This window comes from Magnolia sinica, chromosome 14 (assembly GCF_029962835.1).
Source record: "Magnolia sinica isolate HGM2019 chromosome 14, MsV1, whole genome shotgun sequence".
Lineage (NCBI taxonomy): Eukaryota > Viridiplantae > Streptophyta > Magnoliopsida > Magnoliales > Magnoliaceae > Magnolia > Magnolia sinica.
Window position 1 is genome coordinate 81,813,757 of NC_080586.1, and position 14,144 is coordinate 81,827,900.

The following is a 14,144-nucleotide window of genomic DNA, read 5'->3' on the forward strand; positions in this document are numbered from 1 at the left end:
ATGATGAATGTGTTATATCCACACGATCCATTCATTTGGAGATATCATTTTAGGACATGAGTCAAATAACGAGGCAGAAAAAAATCTGTAATGGACCCCACTACAGAAAACAGTGGAGAAAGTGACATCCACCGTTGAAACCTTCCTAAGGTCCACCGTGATGTTTATTTTAGATCCAACCCATTAATAAGTTAAAAAATATATTATAAAAGGGAAAAAATATATATCAGCTTAATCGAAAACTTTTGTGGCCCTCAGAAGTTTTTAATGGCTGGCGTCACTATCTCTACCGCTTTCTGTGGTGGGGTCCATTGGAGCTTTGAATCTTAGTCATTCTTAGGTTCATGGCATAAAATGTTCTCTCCAAATGGATGGACGGTGTGGATATAAAACATACACCATGGTGGGGCCCACGAAACTTAGTGACGTAAATTCAGTAGCTACTCAACCTGTCAGTAGCCAATCCGCAACCCCCCCCCCTTTTTTTTTTATCAAAATCCAGTACCGCGCACACCACCTAGCTGTGTGTTGACGTCACCAAGTTCTGTGGGTCCCATCATAAGCTATGTGTTATATCCAGACCGTTCGTCCATTGGGCGAGCTCTTCTTAAGGCTTGAGCCGAAAAATAAGACAGATCCAAAGATCAATTGGACCACAATGCAAACAGCAGTGGTAGATTGAACGTCTACGATTGAAACCCTTTTGGGGGTCACGGAAGTTTTGGATAATATGATATTTATTTTTCCTCTTCATCGATGTCCGTGTGACCTAATTAACAGATTGGATGGAAAATAAACATTATGGTGGGCCCTTCGAATATATTAATGGTGAGAATCAGTCCCCCACTACTATTTGCGGTGTGGTCCACTTGAGCTTTGGATATGACTCATTTTTGGGTTCATGATCTAAAATGATCTCTCCAAATGCATGAACAGTGTAGATATAATAAATACATTATTGTGGGGCCATGTAACTTTGAAATATTTGTACAACTTGTGCCAAGGAGTGTCGGCAGAGTACCAGGATTTCCTGCCAAAGCCTTCCTGCGCTTGAAACCTTAGTGGGGCCTATCGTTGATGTTTGTGAGGAATCCACTCCATCCATCCGTTTTGTGAGATCATTTTAGGACATGAAATAAAAAATGAGTAGGATCTAATACTCAAGTATGCCAAAAATGTGAGGATTGAACATCCACACTTGAAATATTCGTGGGGCCACATAAGTTTTGAATCAGACTAATATTTGTATTTTCAATTCATCCATGTAGGAATAACGTTATGAACGGTATGGATGGCATGTTAACATCACTGTTGACCCAGGGAGGTTTCAATGGTAAGGAATTTTCCTACCCACCTTTTCCTTTCGTGTGGCCCACTGTAGTCTTGGATCCTGTTCATTTTTGCTCTCAAGTGCTAAAATGATCTCAAAAAATGAATGGACGAGGTGGATTTCTTATAAACATCACAGTGGGCCCCACCTAGGTTTTGAGCGAAGGAACTTGGCAAGAAATTTGCATACGATTAGCGCCCCACCCTAGTATGGTGGGAAGTGGATCCCCTAATGAGCAGTGTACTTTGTAAACTTTATGGGCGCACTATAATTCATGTATTTTATCCACTCTGTCCATCCATTTTACCAGATAAATTTATGGTTTGAATGAAGAGAAAAAACTACTATTAGCTTGATCTAAAACTTTTGTGGCCCATTAATGGTCAATCACCATTGTTTCCTATGGTATGGTCTACCTAATTATTGGATCTATTTTATTTTTTGGATAATGTCTTGAAATGATATGGAAAAATGGATGGACGGGGTTGATACTGAATATAGTTGTCTTAGTTCAATTGGACAACGCATAGCTTAGGACCCTATATAAAGGAAATCTATTATGTACACTTCTTTTTTGAAACTTTATGAATTAAAAGTGTGTATTAAGGGCCTTTTTAACAATCCCCAAAGTTTTATTAAAAAATTCAACCATTTTTCTAATGTTTCCCCACGTTTCCCAAAAAGTGTGATAAACTATGCGATACAAACGATATATCCCGTGCGATAACCGATACGTATCTGTATCCCAAGGGTGCGATATATTGTGCGATACCGATATTTCGAACACTACTAAAACTTACTATTTATAGTAAAAATGGAATTAAACATGAAATTTGGTAGTTGATATGATGGAATCTCGCAAATTCCACATGGGCAACCCGGCTATGCCAAGTTGGTTGGATAAAGTAGCTCGTCCTACCCCAAAGTCATATAAGGTACATCGAGTAACTCATTCCGGTTTGCGAGATATGCATGTTTTGAGGTTCTAACGGTCTTGATAACTCCTGCCTCTGATTGGGCCTTCTCTGATCCATCTTGAACATGAAAGTGTCCGCAACCCACTTTACATCAGTGACCAAGCTAAGTGGGCCCACAAAGACACCCATCACATCCACTCTCTCCAGTTCTCAAGCACACATTAAGACAAAAGCCAAAAAAAAAAAAACAAGGTAGATCCAAAACTTGGACAGCCAATGTCGCACCATCTGACACAATATATAGGATAGGATTGTAAAAATCAGTCAGATCCAAAAATCAGGTGGGCCATACCACACAAAACAATGAGAATAAACTGTTTATTTGTTATCCAAACCGTTCATAGAATTATTACCACTCAGATAAAATGTACGAACAGATATCATTCAATCTCCACTGTTTGGTGTGGTATAACCCATATCAGTTTTGGATCTTCCTGATTTGTAAAAGCCTATCCTACTGTGGTCTTTGAAAACAGATGGACGGAGTGAATTTGTCACAGACATCTACATGGACCCACGTAGCCCCGGGGACAAAGATATTCATGTGTTGGGGTCTGAGGCAATCCGCTACCATCTCAATAAGCCTATGAAAGTTTGGATGCCTACTTTATTGTGTGACACGGATTGAGTGCCGCCTCCACCTGTACCAAACTTGGTACAGGCACAACATAGAAGCCATGTATCAGGATCAATATGATTTTGTAACCACATACATGTGATTGGCATCTCATCCACACTATTCCCTGTGGTGTGGCCTACATGAGTATTAAATCAATCTCTATTTCTTCTCTATGATCTGGAATCAGGATCTAATAAGATGGATGAAGAGGATTTTACATATAATGGTGGGTCCCATAGATATTGGGTGTCAAGGGTTACATAGAATTCCGGTTCGCACCGCACCAAACAACTCATCTTCACGGACAACACCACCGGTGTTCCTCCTACCGCGCAGCTGCTACTTCTTGTACGGACTCCTCATACAAATTTGCGTTTTACATTTCAGGTAATAGCCAGTGAAAAAGGGGGTGATTCGAGCAGAACTCGATCGGCCCAATTGTCAACATGACCAGTTCTTTATAATCCATTGAAGACCAGTTTGATTTATCGATGACTAGTTCGATTACATCGAAACATGTTTGATGGCATCGATAATTTTGAGGATTTATGGAGCAACTCGCGGACAGTTTCTAGACATTTTTCGAGTCATCGAAGGCCCTTCGATGCAATCCTTCGATGCAATCGAAGGTGTGTCTTCGATGTCATCAAAGGTCGGTTGACGACAACGACAACTTACATAGTGCGAAAGGCTGTGACTTCCGAATTTGATTCAAATTGAAAATCCACGTTTGATGACATCAAAGGTTGTTCGATGTCATCAAAGGCATTACGCAGAGTGCATAAATTTGAGGCGATTTTCAAAGTCGATCAAACAAATCGTATAAATACGAGTTCTTTAAGGAGTTTTAAACATGAATTAGGGTTCAAGGAGTAGAGCAAAGGGTGGAACAGCCTCTTAAGAGTTTTTTTCTTCTTTTTTAGTTTATTTTTCATGTTTTGTTTTAGAGATTTGGTTTTACTTATGTTAATGGTTAACTAAACCTCTTAGTTAAGGCTAAGAGGTGAAGCTTGTAGTTTATTGGGATGTTTATCTTGTTTTAATTTACGTTTATGCTGAATTTTATTGATTTCTAGTTTGAATTAAGAAATATTTTTAGTTTTCTATGGTTTATTGTGACTCAAATTACAATAGATGCTATGATAGTTTTGAATATTTTCTTATATGTTTTAATATTGTTGAGATTGGTAAACTTTGTGATTCACCATCGTCTCCTGAGCATGATAGATGGTTGAATTCCCTTCCAATCATCACAACAATGGTTCTTCATGTGGGAACTAATTCAATGAGAAGTTAAGATTATGTTTCAACTGTTTTTATCTTCTAACTGGATAGGATGGGACTCCGATTCCAGTTGTGTTTGTTGAATCAAGTAAGGTAGCATCTTAATAGCTACAAGTAGATCCTTGATGCTCTAGTTCCTCTTTTAATGGATAATTCTTTCACAATTATTCTTTACTCTTCCAGATTTTAGTTTTAATTTCAATTATAGTTCTAATTTTACTTACTTTCAGAATATATACAAGTATAGTCCTTGTGGATTCAACCTCAGTTTCACTAAGTTATTACTACATCACGACTCTGCACTTAGGATTGTAAACAGGTAATGCCCAAACCTACCAAAAGGTAGAAGCCTACCCAACGTGTGGATGCGGGTTAATGATCTCTAACCCAAGCATATGGATGATCATCCCATCTGATACATTCATACATCATTTACATTAATATCATTATGCATACTCTATTTCCATTATATCTTAATTTCAATAATCATGAACTATGTTGGATTTTCTCACTAAGTTTGGACAACTTACATTTTTATTGATGAAAAACCATATAGATGAGTAATTAACCGATGAGTTGGCACAAAAACAAGAAGTTGTGACTGAACTAATGCACAACACACATGGAACGTGACCGTATGTATCAGAAGAGGAACTGGCTGCATTTAGACTGTTCCTAATTATTTAATTAGAATTTTATTTGTTAAAATAATTTGATTTATATATAATGAATGATTGTATTAGTTGTAGGATTTTAAAATTTTGATTGATTTTATTCTATTGAATTGTTTTAGGTATGTAGTAAGTATTCATTAGTAAACTGTATTGACTGATGAATGATGCCTAGTTTATGTTAATTGAATGTTGAGAATGGATGGATGTTGGTGCTTAAATCCTTTTGTGTGAATAATTGTGAATGGAGCTGGTTAGAATATAAAAATGAATATTACTTTTGACGCTGAATATTTGTATAATGGAATGAAGTTAGTACACTTTGTGTACGAGTCACGATTTGAAACTCAGTCTTAGGGCGCTCAATCTATACTCAAAATTTGGAGTGCGACACAAACATTAAGATGGGCCCAACAGAGCTTGGTTTATAGGGGATTCACATGACTGAGCTAGGTGGGCCCACAAAGACACTCATTACATCTACTCTCCATAAGTTTCTCAAGCTCACATTAGGACAAAAGCCAAAAAAATAAGGTAGATCCAAAACTTAGACCGACAATGTCACACCTTCTCAATAGGGAGCGGATGCCTATTACCACAATAGAACAGGGTTGTAAAAATCAAGTAGATTCAAAACTCAGGTGGGCCATACTACGTAAAACAATGAGAATAAAAATATCCGCCCTTGAAACCTATTTGGAGCTGAACATAATATTTATTTGTTATCCAAACCCTTAGTATAATTATTACCACTGTAATAAACGATAGAAACAAATATCGTTACAAAACTTTTGTCACCACTAAGCGTTCAATTTACACTGTTTAGTGTGATATAGCCCACATGAGTTTTGGAACTTCCATATTTGTAAAATTCTATCTTACTATGGTCTTTGAAAGTATATGGACGGAGTGAATTTGTCACTGACATCTATTTGTACACTCGCAGCTCCAGGTACATAGATATCTATATGTGTTCTGGTCCGATGCAATCTGCCGCCATCTCAATATGCCTATGAACGGTTTGGATGCCTACTTTATTGTATGACACGGATTGAGTATTGCCTCCACCTGTACCAAACTTGGTACGGGCACGACACAGAAGCCATGTATCAGGATCAATATGATTTTGTAACCACATACATGTGGTTGACATCTCATCCTCACTATTCCCTGTGGTGTGGCTTACATGAGTATTAAATCAATCTTTATTTCTTCTCTATGATTTGGAATCAGGATCTAATAAGATGGATGAAGAAGATTTTATATATAATGGTGGGTCCCATAGATATTGGGTGTCAGATGTTACATAGAATTCCGGTCTGCACCGCACCAAACAACTCATCTTCACGGACAACATCATCGGTGCTCCTCCTACTGCGCAGCTACTACTCCTTGTACGGACTCCTGGTACGAATCTGCGTTTTACATTTTACAGGTAGTAGCCGATGAAAAGGGGGTGATTCGAGCAGGACTGGGTCGGCCCATTTGTTAAAATGACCAGTTCTCTGTGATCCATCGAAGACCAGTTTGATTTATCGATGACTAGTTCAATTACATCTAAACATGTTCGATGGCATTAAGAATTTTGAGGAGTTATAAAGCAACTTGTTGGACAGTTTCTGGACATTTTTCGTGTCATCGAAGGCCCTTCGATGCAATCGAAGTTGTGTTTTCGATGCCATCAAAGGTCGGTCAATGACAATGACAACTTTCACAGTGCGAAAGGCCGCGACTTCTGAATTTGATTCGAATTGAAAATTCACGTTCGATGACATCGAAGGTTGTTCGATGCCATCAAAGGCATTATGTAATGTGTGTAAATTTGAGGCAATTTCTAAAGTCGACAGAACAAATCTTATAAATATGGGTTCCTTAAGGAGTTCTAAACAGGAATTAGGGTTCAACGAGCAGAGCAAAGGGTGGAGCAGCCTCCTATGAGTTTTTTCTTCTTCTTCCTTAGTTTATTTTTCCTGTTTTGTTTTAGAGATTTAATTTTAATAGTGTCAATGGTTAAATAAACCTCTTAGCTAGGGCTAAGAGGTGAAGCTTGTAGTTTATTGGGATATTTATCTTGCTTTGATTTACATTTATGCTGAATTTCATTGATTTCTAGTTTGAATTAAGGAATATTTTTAGTTTTCTATGGTTTATTGTAACTCAAATTATAATAGATGTTGTGATAGCTTTGAATATCTTCTTATCTGTTTTGATATTGTTGAGATTGGTAAATTTTATGATTCACCATCGTCTCCTGAGCATGGTGGATGGTTGAATTCCCTTCCAATCATCACAACAATGGTTCTTCATGTGGGAACTAATTCAATGAGAAGTTCAGATTGTGTTTCAACTGTTTTTATCTTCTAGCTGGATAGGATGGGACTCCAATTCCAGTTGTGTTTGTTGAATCAAGTAAGGTAGCATCTTAATAGCTACAAGTGGATCTTTGATGCTCTAGTTCTTCTTTTAATTGATAATTCTTTCACAATTATTCTCTACTCCTTCGGATGTTAGTTTTAATTTCAATTATAGTTCTAGTTCTACTTACTTTTAGAATACATACAAGTATAGTTCCTGTGGGTTCGACATTGGTTTCACTGAGTTATTACTACATCGCGAATATGTACTTAGGGTTGTAAACAGGCTATGCCCAACCTTACCGAAAGGTGAAAGCCTGCACAACGTGTGGATGCGGGTTAATGATCTCTAACCCAAGCAGATGGACGATCATCCCATCTGATATATTCATACATCATTTGCATCAAATCATTATGCATACTCTATTTCTATTATATCTTAATTTTAATAAGCATGAAGCATGCTGGATTTTCTCACTATGCCTGGACAACTTACATTTTTATTGAAGGAAAAATCATACAAATGAGCAGTTAGCTGATGATTTAACGCAAAAACAAGAAGTTGTGACTTAACTGATGCACGACACACATGCAACGTGACTGTATCTATCAGAAGAGGAACTGATTACATTTTGACTGTTCCTAATTATTTAATTAGAATTTTATTTGTTAAAATAAGTTGATGTATATTTAATGAATGATTGTAATAGTTATAGGATTTTAAGCATTTGATTAATTTTATTTTATTGAATTGTTTTAGGTATGAAGCAAGTATTCATTAGTAAAATGTATTGACTGATGAATGATGACTAATTTATGTTGATTAAATGTTGAAAATGGATGGATGTTAGTGCTTAAATCATTTTGTGTGAATAATTGTGAATGGAGCTAGTTAGAATATAAAAATGAATATTACTTTTGACTCTGAATAATTATATAATGGAATGAAGTTAGTACACTTTGTGTACGAGTCACAATTTGAAACTCGGTCTAAGGGCGCCCACTTTATACTCAAAATTTGGAGCACGACACAAACATTAAGATGGGCTCAACAGAGCTTAGTTTATAGGGGATTCATGTGATTGAGCTAGGTAGGCCCACAAAGACACCCATCACATCCACTCTCCATCAGTTTCTCAAGCTCACATTAGGACAAAAGCCAAAAAAAAAAGGTAGATCCAAAACTTAGACCGACAATGTCGCACCGTCTCGATAGGGAGCGGATGCCTATTACCACAATAGGACAAGGTTGTAAAAATCAGGCAGATCCAAAACTCAGGTGAGCCATACCATGTAAAACAATGAGAATAAAAATATCCGCCCTTGAAACCTATTTGGAGGTGAACATAATATTTATTTGTTATCTAAACCATTGGTAAAATTATTACCACTGTCATAAGTGGTAGAAGCAAATATCATTACAAAACTTTTGTCACCACCAAGCGTTCAATCTTCATTGTTTAGTGTGATATAACCCACATGAGTTTTGGATCTTCCATATTTGTAAAATTCTATCTTACTATGGTCTTTGAAAGTATCTAGGTGGAGTGAATTTGTCACTGACATCTATTTGTATACTCGTGGCTCTGGGTATATAGATATTTATATGTGTTCTTGTTCAAAGCAATCCGCTACCATCTCAATAAGTCTATGAACGGTTTAGATGCATACTTTATTGTGTGACACGGATTGAGTACTGCCTCCACCTGTACCAAACTTGGTACAGGCACGACATAGAAACCATGTATCAGAATCATTATGATTTTGTAACCACATATATGCGGGTTGGCATCTCATCCTCACTATTCCCTTTGGTGTGGCCTACATGAGTATTAAATCAATCTCTATTTCTTCTTTATGATATGGAATAAGGATATAATAAAATGGATGGAGAGGATTTTACATATAATGGTGGGTCCCATAGATATTAGGTGTCAGGTGTTACATAGAATTCTAGTCCGCACCCTAACAAGCAGTTCTTCTTCATGGACAACACCACCGGCGCTCCTCCTACCGCACGAACGCAGATTAGATAGTGACAGGTTAAGCAGCGAGACTTGCTACTGAAGTGACGTCACCAAGTTCCGTGGACCCCACTATGATGTATGTGTTGTATCCACAACGTCCATTCATTTGGAGATATTATTTGAAGGCATGACCTAGAGAATGAGGCATATCCAAATCTTTGGTGGACCCTGCCACAGTGAGAAGATTAATACCCATCGTTGAAACCTTCCTAAGGCCCACATGATGTTTTTTCGAAATCCAACTAGTTCAAAAGTCAAAAAAGACATTAAAGAAGGGAAATACAAATATCAGCTTGATCGAAAACTTTTGTGGCCTTTAGAAGTTTTTAATGGTGGTGTCACTCTCCCCACTGTTTTCTTTGGTGGGGTCCACTGGAGCTCTAGATAGGACTCATTCCGTGGATCTTACCCTAAAATGATGTCTCCGGATGGATGGGCGGCGTGGATACAAAACATACATAATGGTGGGGCCCACGAAACTTGGTAACGTCACTTCAGTGGCGGTCTCGCTACTCAACCTGTCAGTAGCTAGAGCTGGGCATTGGTCCGAGTCGGATCGGATTGGTACCAACCTGATCTAATCCGAAATTTGAATACCATGACTCGAATTCGATCCAATTCGGGACTGAGTCTGGATCACCTGACCCGAACCGATCTGAACTTTACATTGCATGATCCGATCCGAGTTCGACTCGGTCAGGAAAACCGAGTCGGATCTGATTTGGCTCGGTTCGGATTGGTCCAGATGTAATTTTTAATTTTTCGAAAAAACATATGAAGGGAGTGGATTTGTCACAAATATCATGGTGGGCTCCACCTAAGGTGGGCACCATGGCAAGGGCCGCACCATCTTGGGTGAGGCCGAGGCCTAACCTAATTCCCTCCCTAGTGGATCACATTCCCAGGTCAGAGAAGAGAAACTGGAAGGTGTTGATATGTATAACTTTTGTGGGACGTATTATGGTATATGTATTAGATCCACAACATCCATTCATTTTTCCGTACCATTTCAGGGATGATACATAAAGGGAGGCTGATCTGATGCTCATGTAAGCTAGGGGGAATGAACGCTCACTGTTGAAAACTTCTCAAGGCCACATCTGAAGTACTGTTTTCATTTGATTTCTTCAAATCTGAAGATTACAGATGACGATCATGGGTGGCCGGACCACCAGCAGGCAGCGGCCATGGCTGGCCGACAATCCTGGCTGGCCAGATCACCAATAGGCAGCAGCCATGGCTGGTCGACGAGCGAGCCATCTCTTACAAAAATAAAAATAAAAATAAATAAACAGTGGCCGAGTGGGTCCACCTACCTGATGAACGATTATGAATGGCCGGATGAGGATTGCGAGTCGACGGCGTTCGGATAGGGACAATTGAGATATATATATATATATATATATATATATATATATATATATATATATATATATAGACACACACACACACCTGGCCCGGTTTAAATCGAATCAGATCGGATCTAAACGGATCGGATTTTGGTTCGGTTCGGTCGGATTTGCTGCTTACTCGAATGGGCCAATTCGGCGGATTTGACCCGATCCGACCCAGCCAATGGATACTCCGTGCCCTTACCTCGCATCTATTAAACCTTGTACGGAGGAAATAGATTGGCTACTCCCCTGCCACCGGCCAATGGCTGGTGGTTGGTGCTCCGTGGGACCCACCATGATATATGTGTTTCATCCATACACTCCATATATTTTTACAAATCATTTTAACATATGAAACCAAAAATTAGATATATCCTGTAAAATACTGTTGAATGAGCGTGGACCATTAGAAACCTTTTTGGGCCATAAAAGTTTTGGATCAAGATGATCTTTGTTTTTTCCCTTGATCTGGTCCTTTATGACCTAATCAACAGATTGGATGTCAAATAAACAGTACAGTGGGCTTTAGGAGGATTTTAATGGTGGATATCCAATTACTATTGTTTCCCGTGGTGTGTTGTACTTGATATTTATATCCATCTCAGTTTTGGGATAAAGCCCTAAAATAATATTTAAAAGTGGATGAACAAAATGGATGAAACAAATAAATCATGGTGAGGCCCACAGAGCACCAACAAGCAGCCACGGCGCTGATGGCGGGCGAGTAGCCGATCCATTTTCTGCACGGACTCCTCATGTGAATATGAGTTCTACATTTTACGGGCAGCAGCCGGTGAAAAAGGGAGGATTCGAGCAGGACTCGGTCGGCCCAGTTGTCAAAATGACCAAAGTCTACTTACCTCACACCCGTAGAAATATTCACACGCACGAAAGATCAAAACCGTTCATCATATCATCCTAACAATGCAGACGGTGTGACTGAAAACAATCACTACTACGTGATCTTCAGGTAGGACAAACCTACATAGAACATATCGATGGTCAAGAGAAACAAACCAACGGTTCCAATTTGGTTGATCCAACGCAGCCATCTTGATAATCAAATCTATCTGAAATTATATACATGGACTCTAAACGATGGTGATTATACGGTAAACGGGCCCGATCTTACACATGTATTGGAAATCTCCACGTGTAAGTCGTGCGAGTACAATAACTGCGTTTCTCATAAAAACGTATAGGAAATACGAACACGATTCCCATCACCCATTGCTGACGAGAGTCATCTCACCCAGACCGAAAGAGAAATACGCTTGAGACTCTGACAGAGTAGGATGGATGATACTCAGGCACTTCTAAATTACTGAGAATTTTCATATGTGGCATACAATTAATTAAAAATAAACCGTCCAATTTATAGGTACCATTTTAGATGTATGATGGTTCAAAACTTACTTTAATTGGGTTATCTGATTAATAGATTGCTAGGCATTTATCGTACGGTTAGAAATGAAAAATATTCAATGGCATCATTTCAAGAAATAAGCGTCCACGAATCAAAGGCTAGGATTGTTCAACCGGTCGGTAGGTTTGGGTGTTATCTATCGGCACTTTAGCCGGTTTAGCTGATTTGTAACATTTCTAAGTGCCTGCGTATCAAGCGTCATACGCAGACAGAGTATCAAATAAAAACTCCCCAGCCCGGAAGTCCTCTCTATCTTTCTGTCCCTGGCTTCTATGGTTTTCTCATCTTCTTTGTAGAAATCCATGGATTTGAAGATGAGGTTATTTTGGGTATTTCTGATTTTTCTTCCTTTGGTGGTGAGAGGAGGAGATATCGTTCATGACGACGTTGATGCTCCTAAGCGGCCCGGATGCGAGAACAACTTCGTTTTGGTATTTCTCTTTCCTTAAAAAAAAACTTTTTTTTCTTTACATTTTAATTCTCTGAGATCTTTGATGCAAAAGAAAGAAAGAAGAAGAGAATCTAGTCCTTGTTACTGTGAAATTTCAGTTGGGTGCTTGAATTTGTGGATATTTTGGTGTTTGGATTTGGATTTGTACATGTGAGGACTTTTTTGGTAGAAGTATGGAGTTTTTGGGATTTGGGCTATATCCCTTTATCTCACTCTAACGCTGAAGCTTCTTCAATTTGGCTGAAAACACAGTTCTTGTTTCTGTTTAATTTCGATTGGGTGCTTGGAATTTTGGATGTTTTGGTGTTTGGCTTTGGATTTGTACTTGAACTTGTGAGCTGTGAGTTATTTTTTTGGTAGAAGTTTGGAATTTTGGGATTTGGGTTATATCTCTCTCTCTCACTCTAAAGTTGAAGCTTCTTCAATTTGGTTGAAAAATCCTGTTGTTTCTGCGGAATTTCGATTGGGTGTTTGGATTTTCTGATGTTTTGGTGTTTGGGTTTCGGTTTGTATTTGTACTTGTGAGGATTTTTGGGTAGGAGTTTGGAGCTTTTGGGATTTGGGTTATATGTCTCTCTCTCAATATAATGTTGTAGCTTTTCAATTCGGTTGAAAACCCAGTTCTTCTTGCTGTGGTATTTCAATTGGGTGTTTGGATTTTCTGTGCTTTGGTATCTAAATTTGGATTTGGACTTGTGTCTATGAGGAACTTTGGGAAGAAGCTGTGAGTGTTTTTGGCAATTGGGCACGTGCAGGGGTTTGAATGCTCAAGCTGGATGATTTGGTTGAAAATCCAACCCTCTCTCTCTCTCTCTCTCTGTGAAATTTCAGTTGGGTTTTTGGATTTGGAGTGGTAAGAAGTCTTGGTATAGTTGGGAGTTTTTTTTTCCTGAAATTCGGTTCTCTCTTTCTGTCCACCTGTCTGTCTTTTAAAGTGTTTGATTTTGTGCAGTTCTCTCTGAAACCCAGTTCTGGTTTGTGTGATTTTTCAAGTTGGGTTCTTTGAATTGGATATGTGCTTGTACTGGTAAGGAATTTCAGCTAAAGCTGTTAGTTTCCTTTTTTTATTTTTATTTTTGGGAATTAGGCTCTCTCTCTCTCTCTCTCTCTCTCTCTCTCTCAAGTGTTCAATTATCTGTGGATTTGTTAACAACCCACTTCTTGTTATATGAAATTTCAGTTGTCTTTGAAATTTCAACTGTTGTGTTTGGAACGGTGAGGAATTTCAACTGATGTTGGGATTTTTTATTTTTTTTTGGTAATTGGCTTCTTCTCTTTCACTGATTTTTTTTTTTTCAATGTTCAAGTTTATTATACACTTTGTTTTTTTTTTTTTTTTTGTGTGGTTTTTTGGAAATTTCTATCATTACTTATCCTATCATAAGTTCTTTAACAAACATGAATAACAGCTGTTATGGCAATAGTTTCTTCCCGAGATAACTTGAGTAAACGCATTGGCTTATTAACTCCATCAGCACAACTGCGGGGGCACATAAGCCGCCTATTGTCGTTTACCTCCCAAAACCCATTACCTATGTGTTAATAAGTCCTAATAAGCCTAATTGGTTACCGCTATGTCCTTAGGCCTGAAACATTTTTACTCTAACCATC

General features: G+C 38.3%; 1 protein-coding gene across 1 annotated transcript in view; it reads left to right on the forward strand.

Annotated features, from left to right (window-relative positions):
- The first annotated feature begins 12,315 nt into the window (after positions 1–12,315).
- Positions 12,316–14,144, forward strand: part of LOC131224741 (signal peptide peptidase-like 4) — a 32,978-nt gene continuing 31,149 nt past the window's right edge. The window contains exon 1 of the mRNA XM_058220062.1: positions 12,316–12,513. Within this exon, the coding sequence (XP_058076045.1) occupies positions 12,385–12,513 (129 nt within the window). The 5' untranslated portion in view covers positions 12,316–12,384. The remainder of the gene's footprint in view (positions 12,514–14,144) is intronic.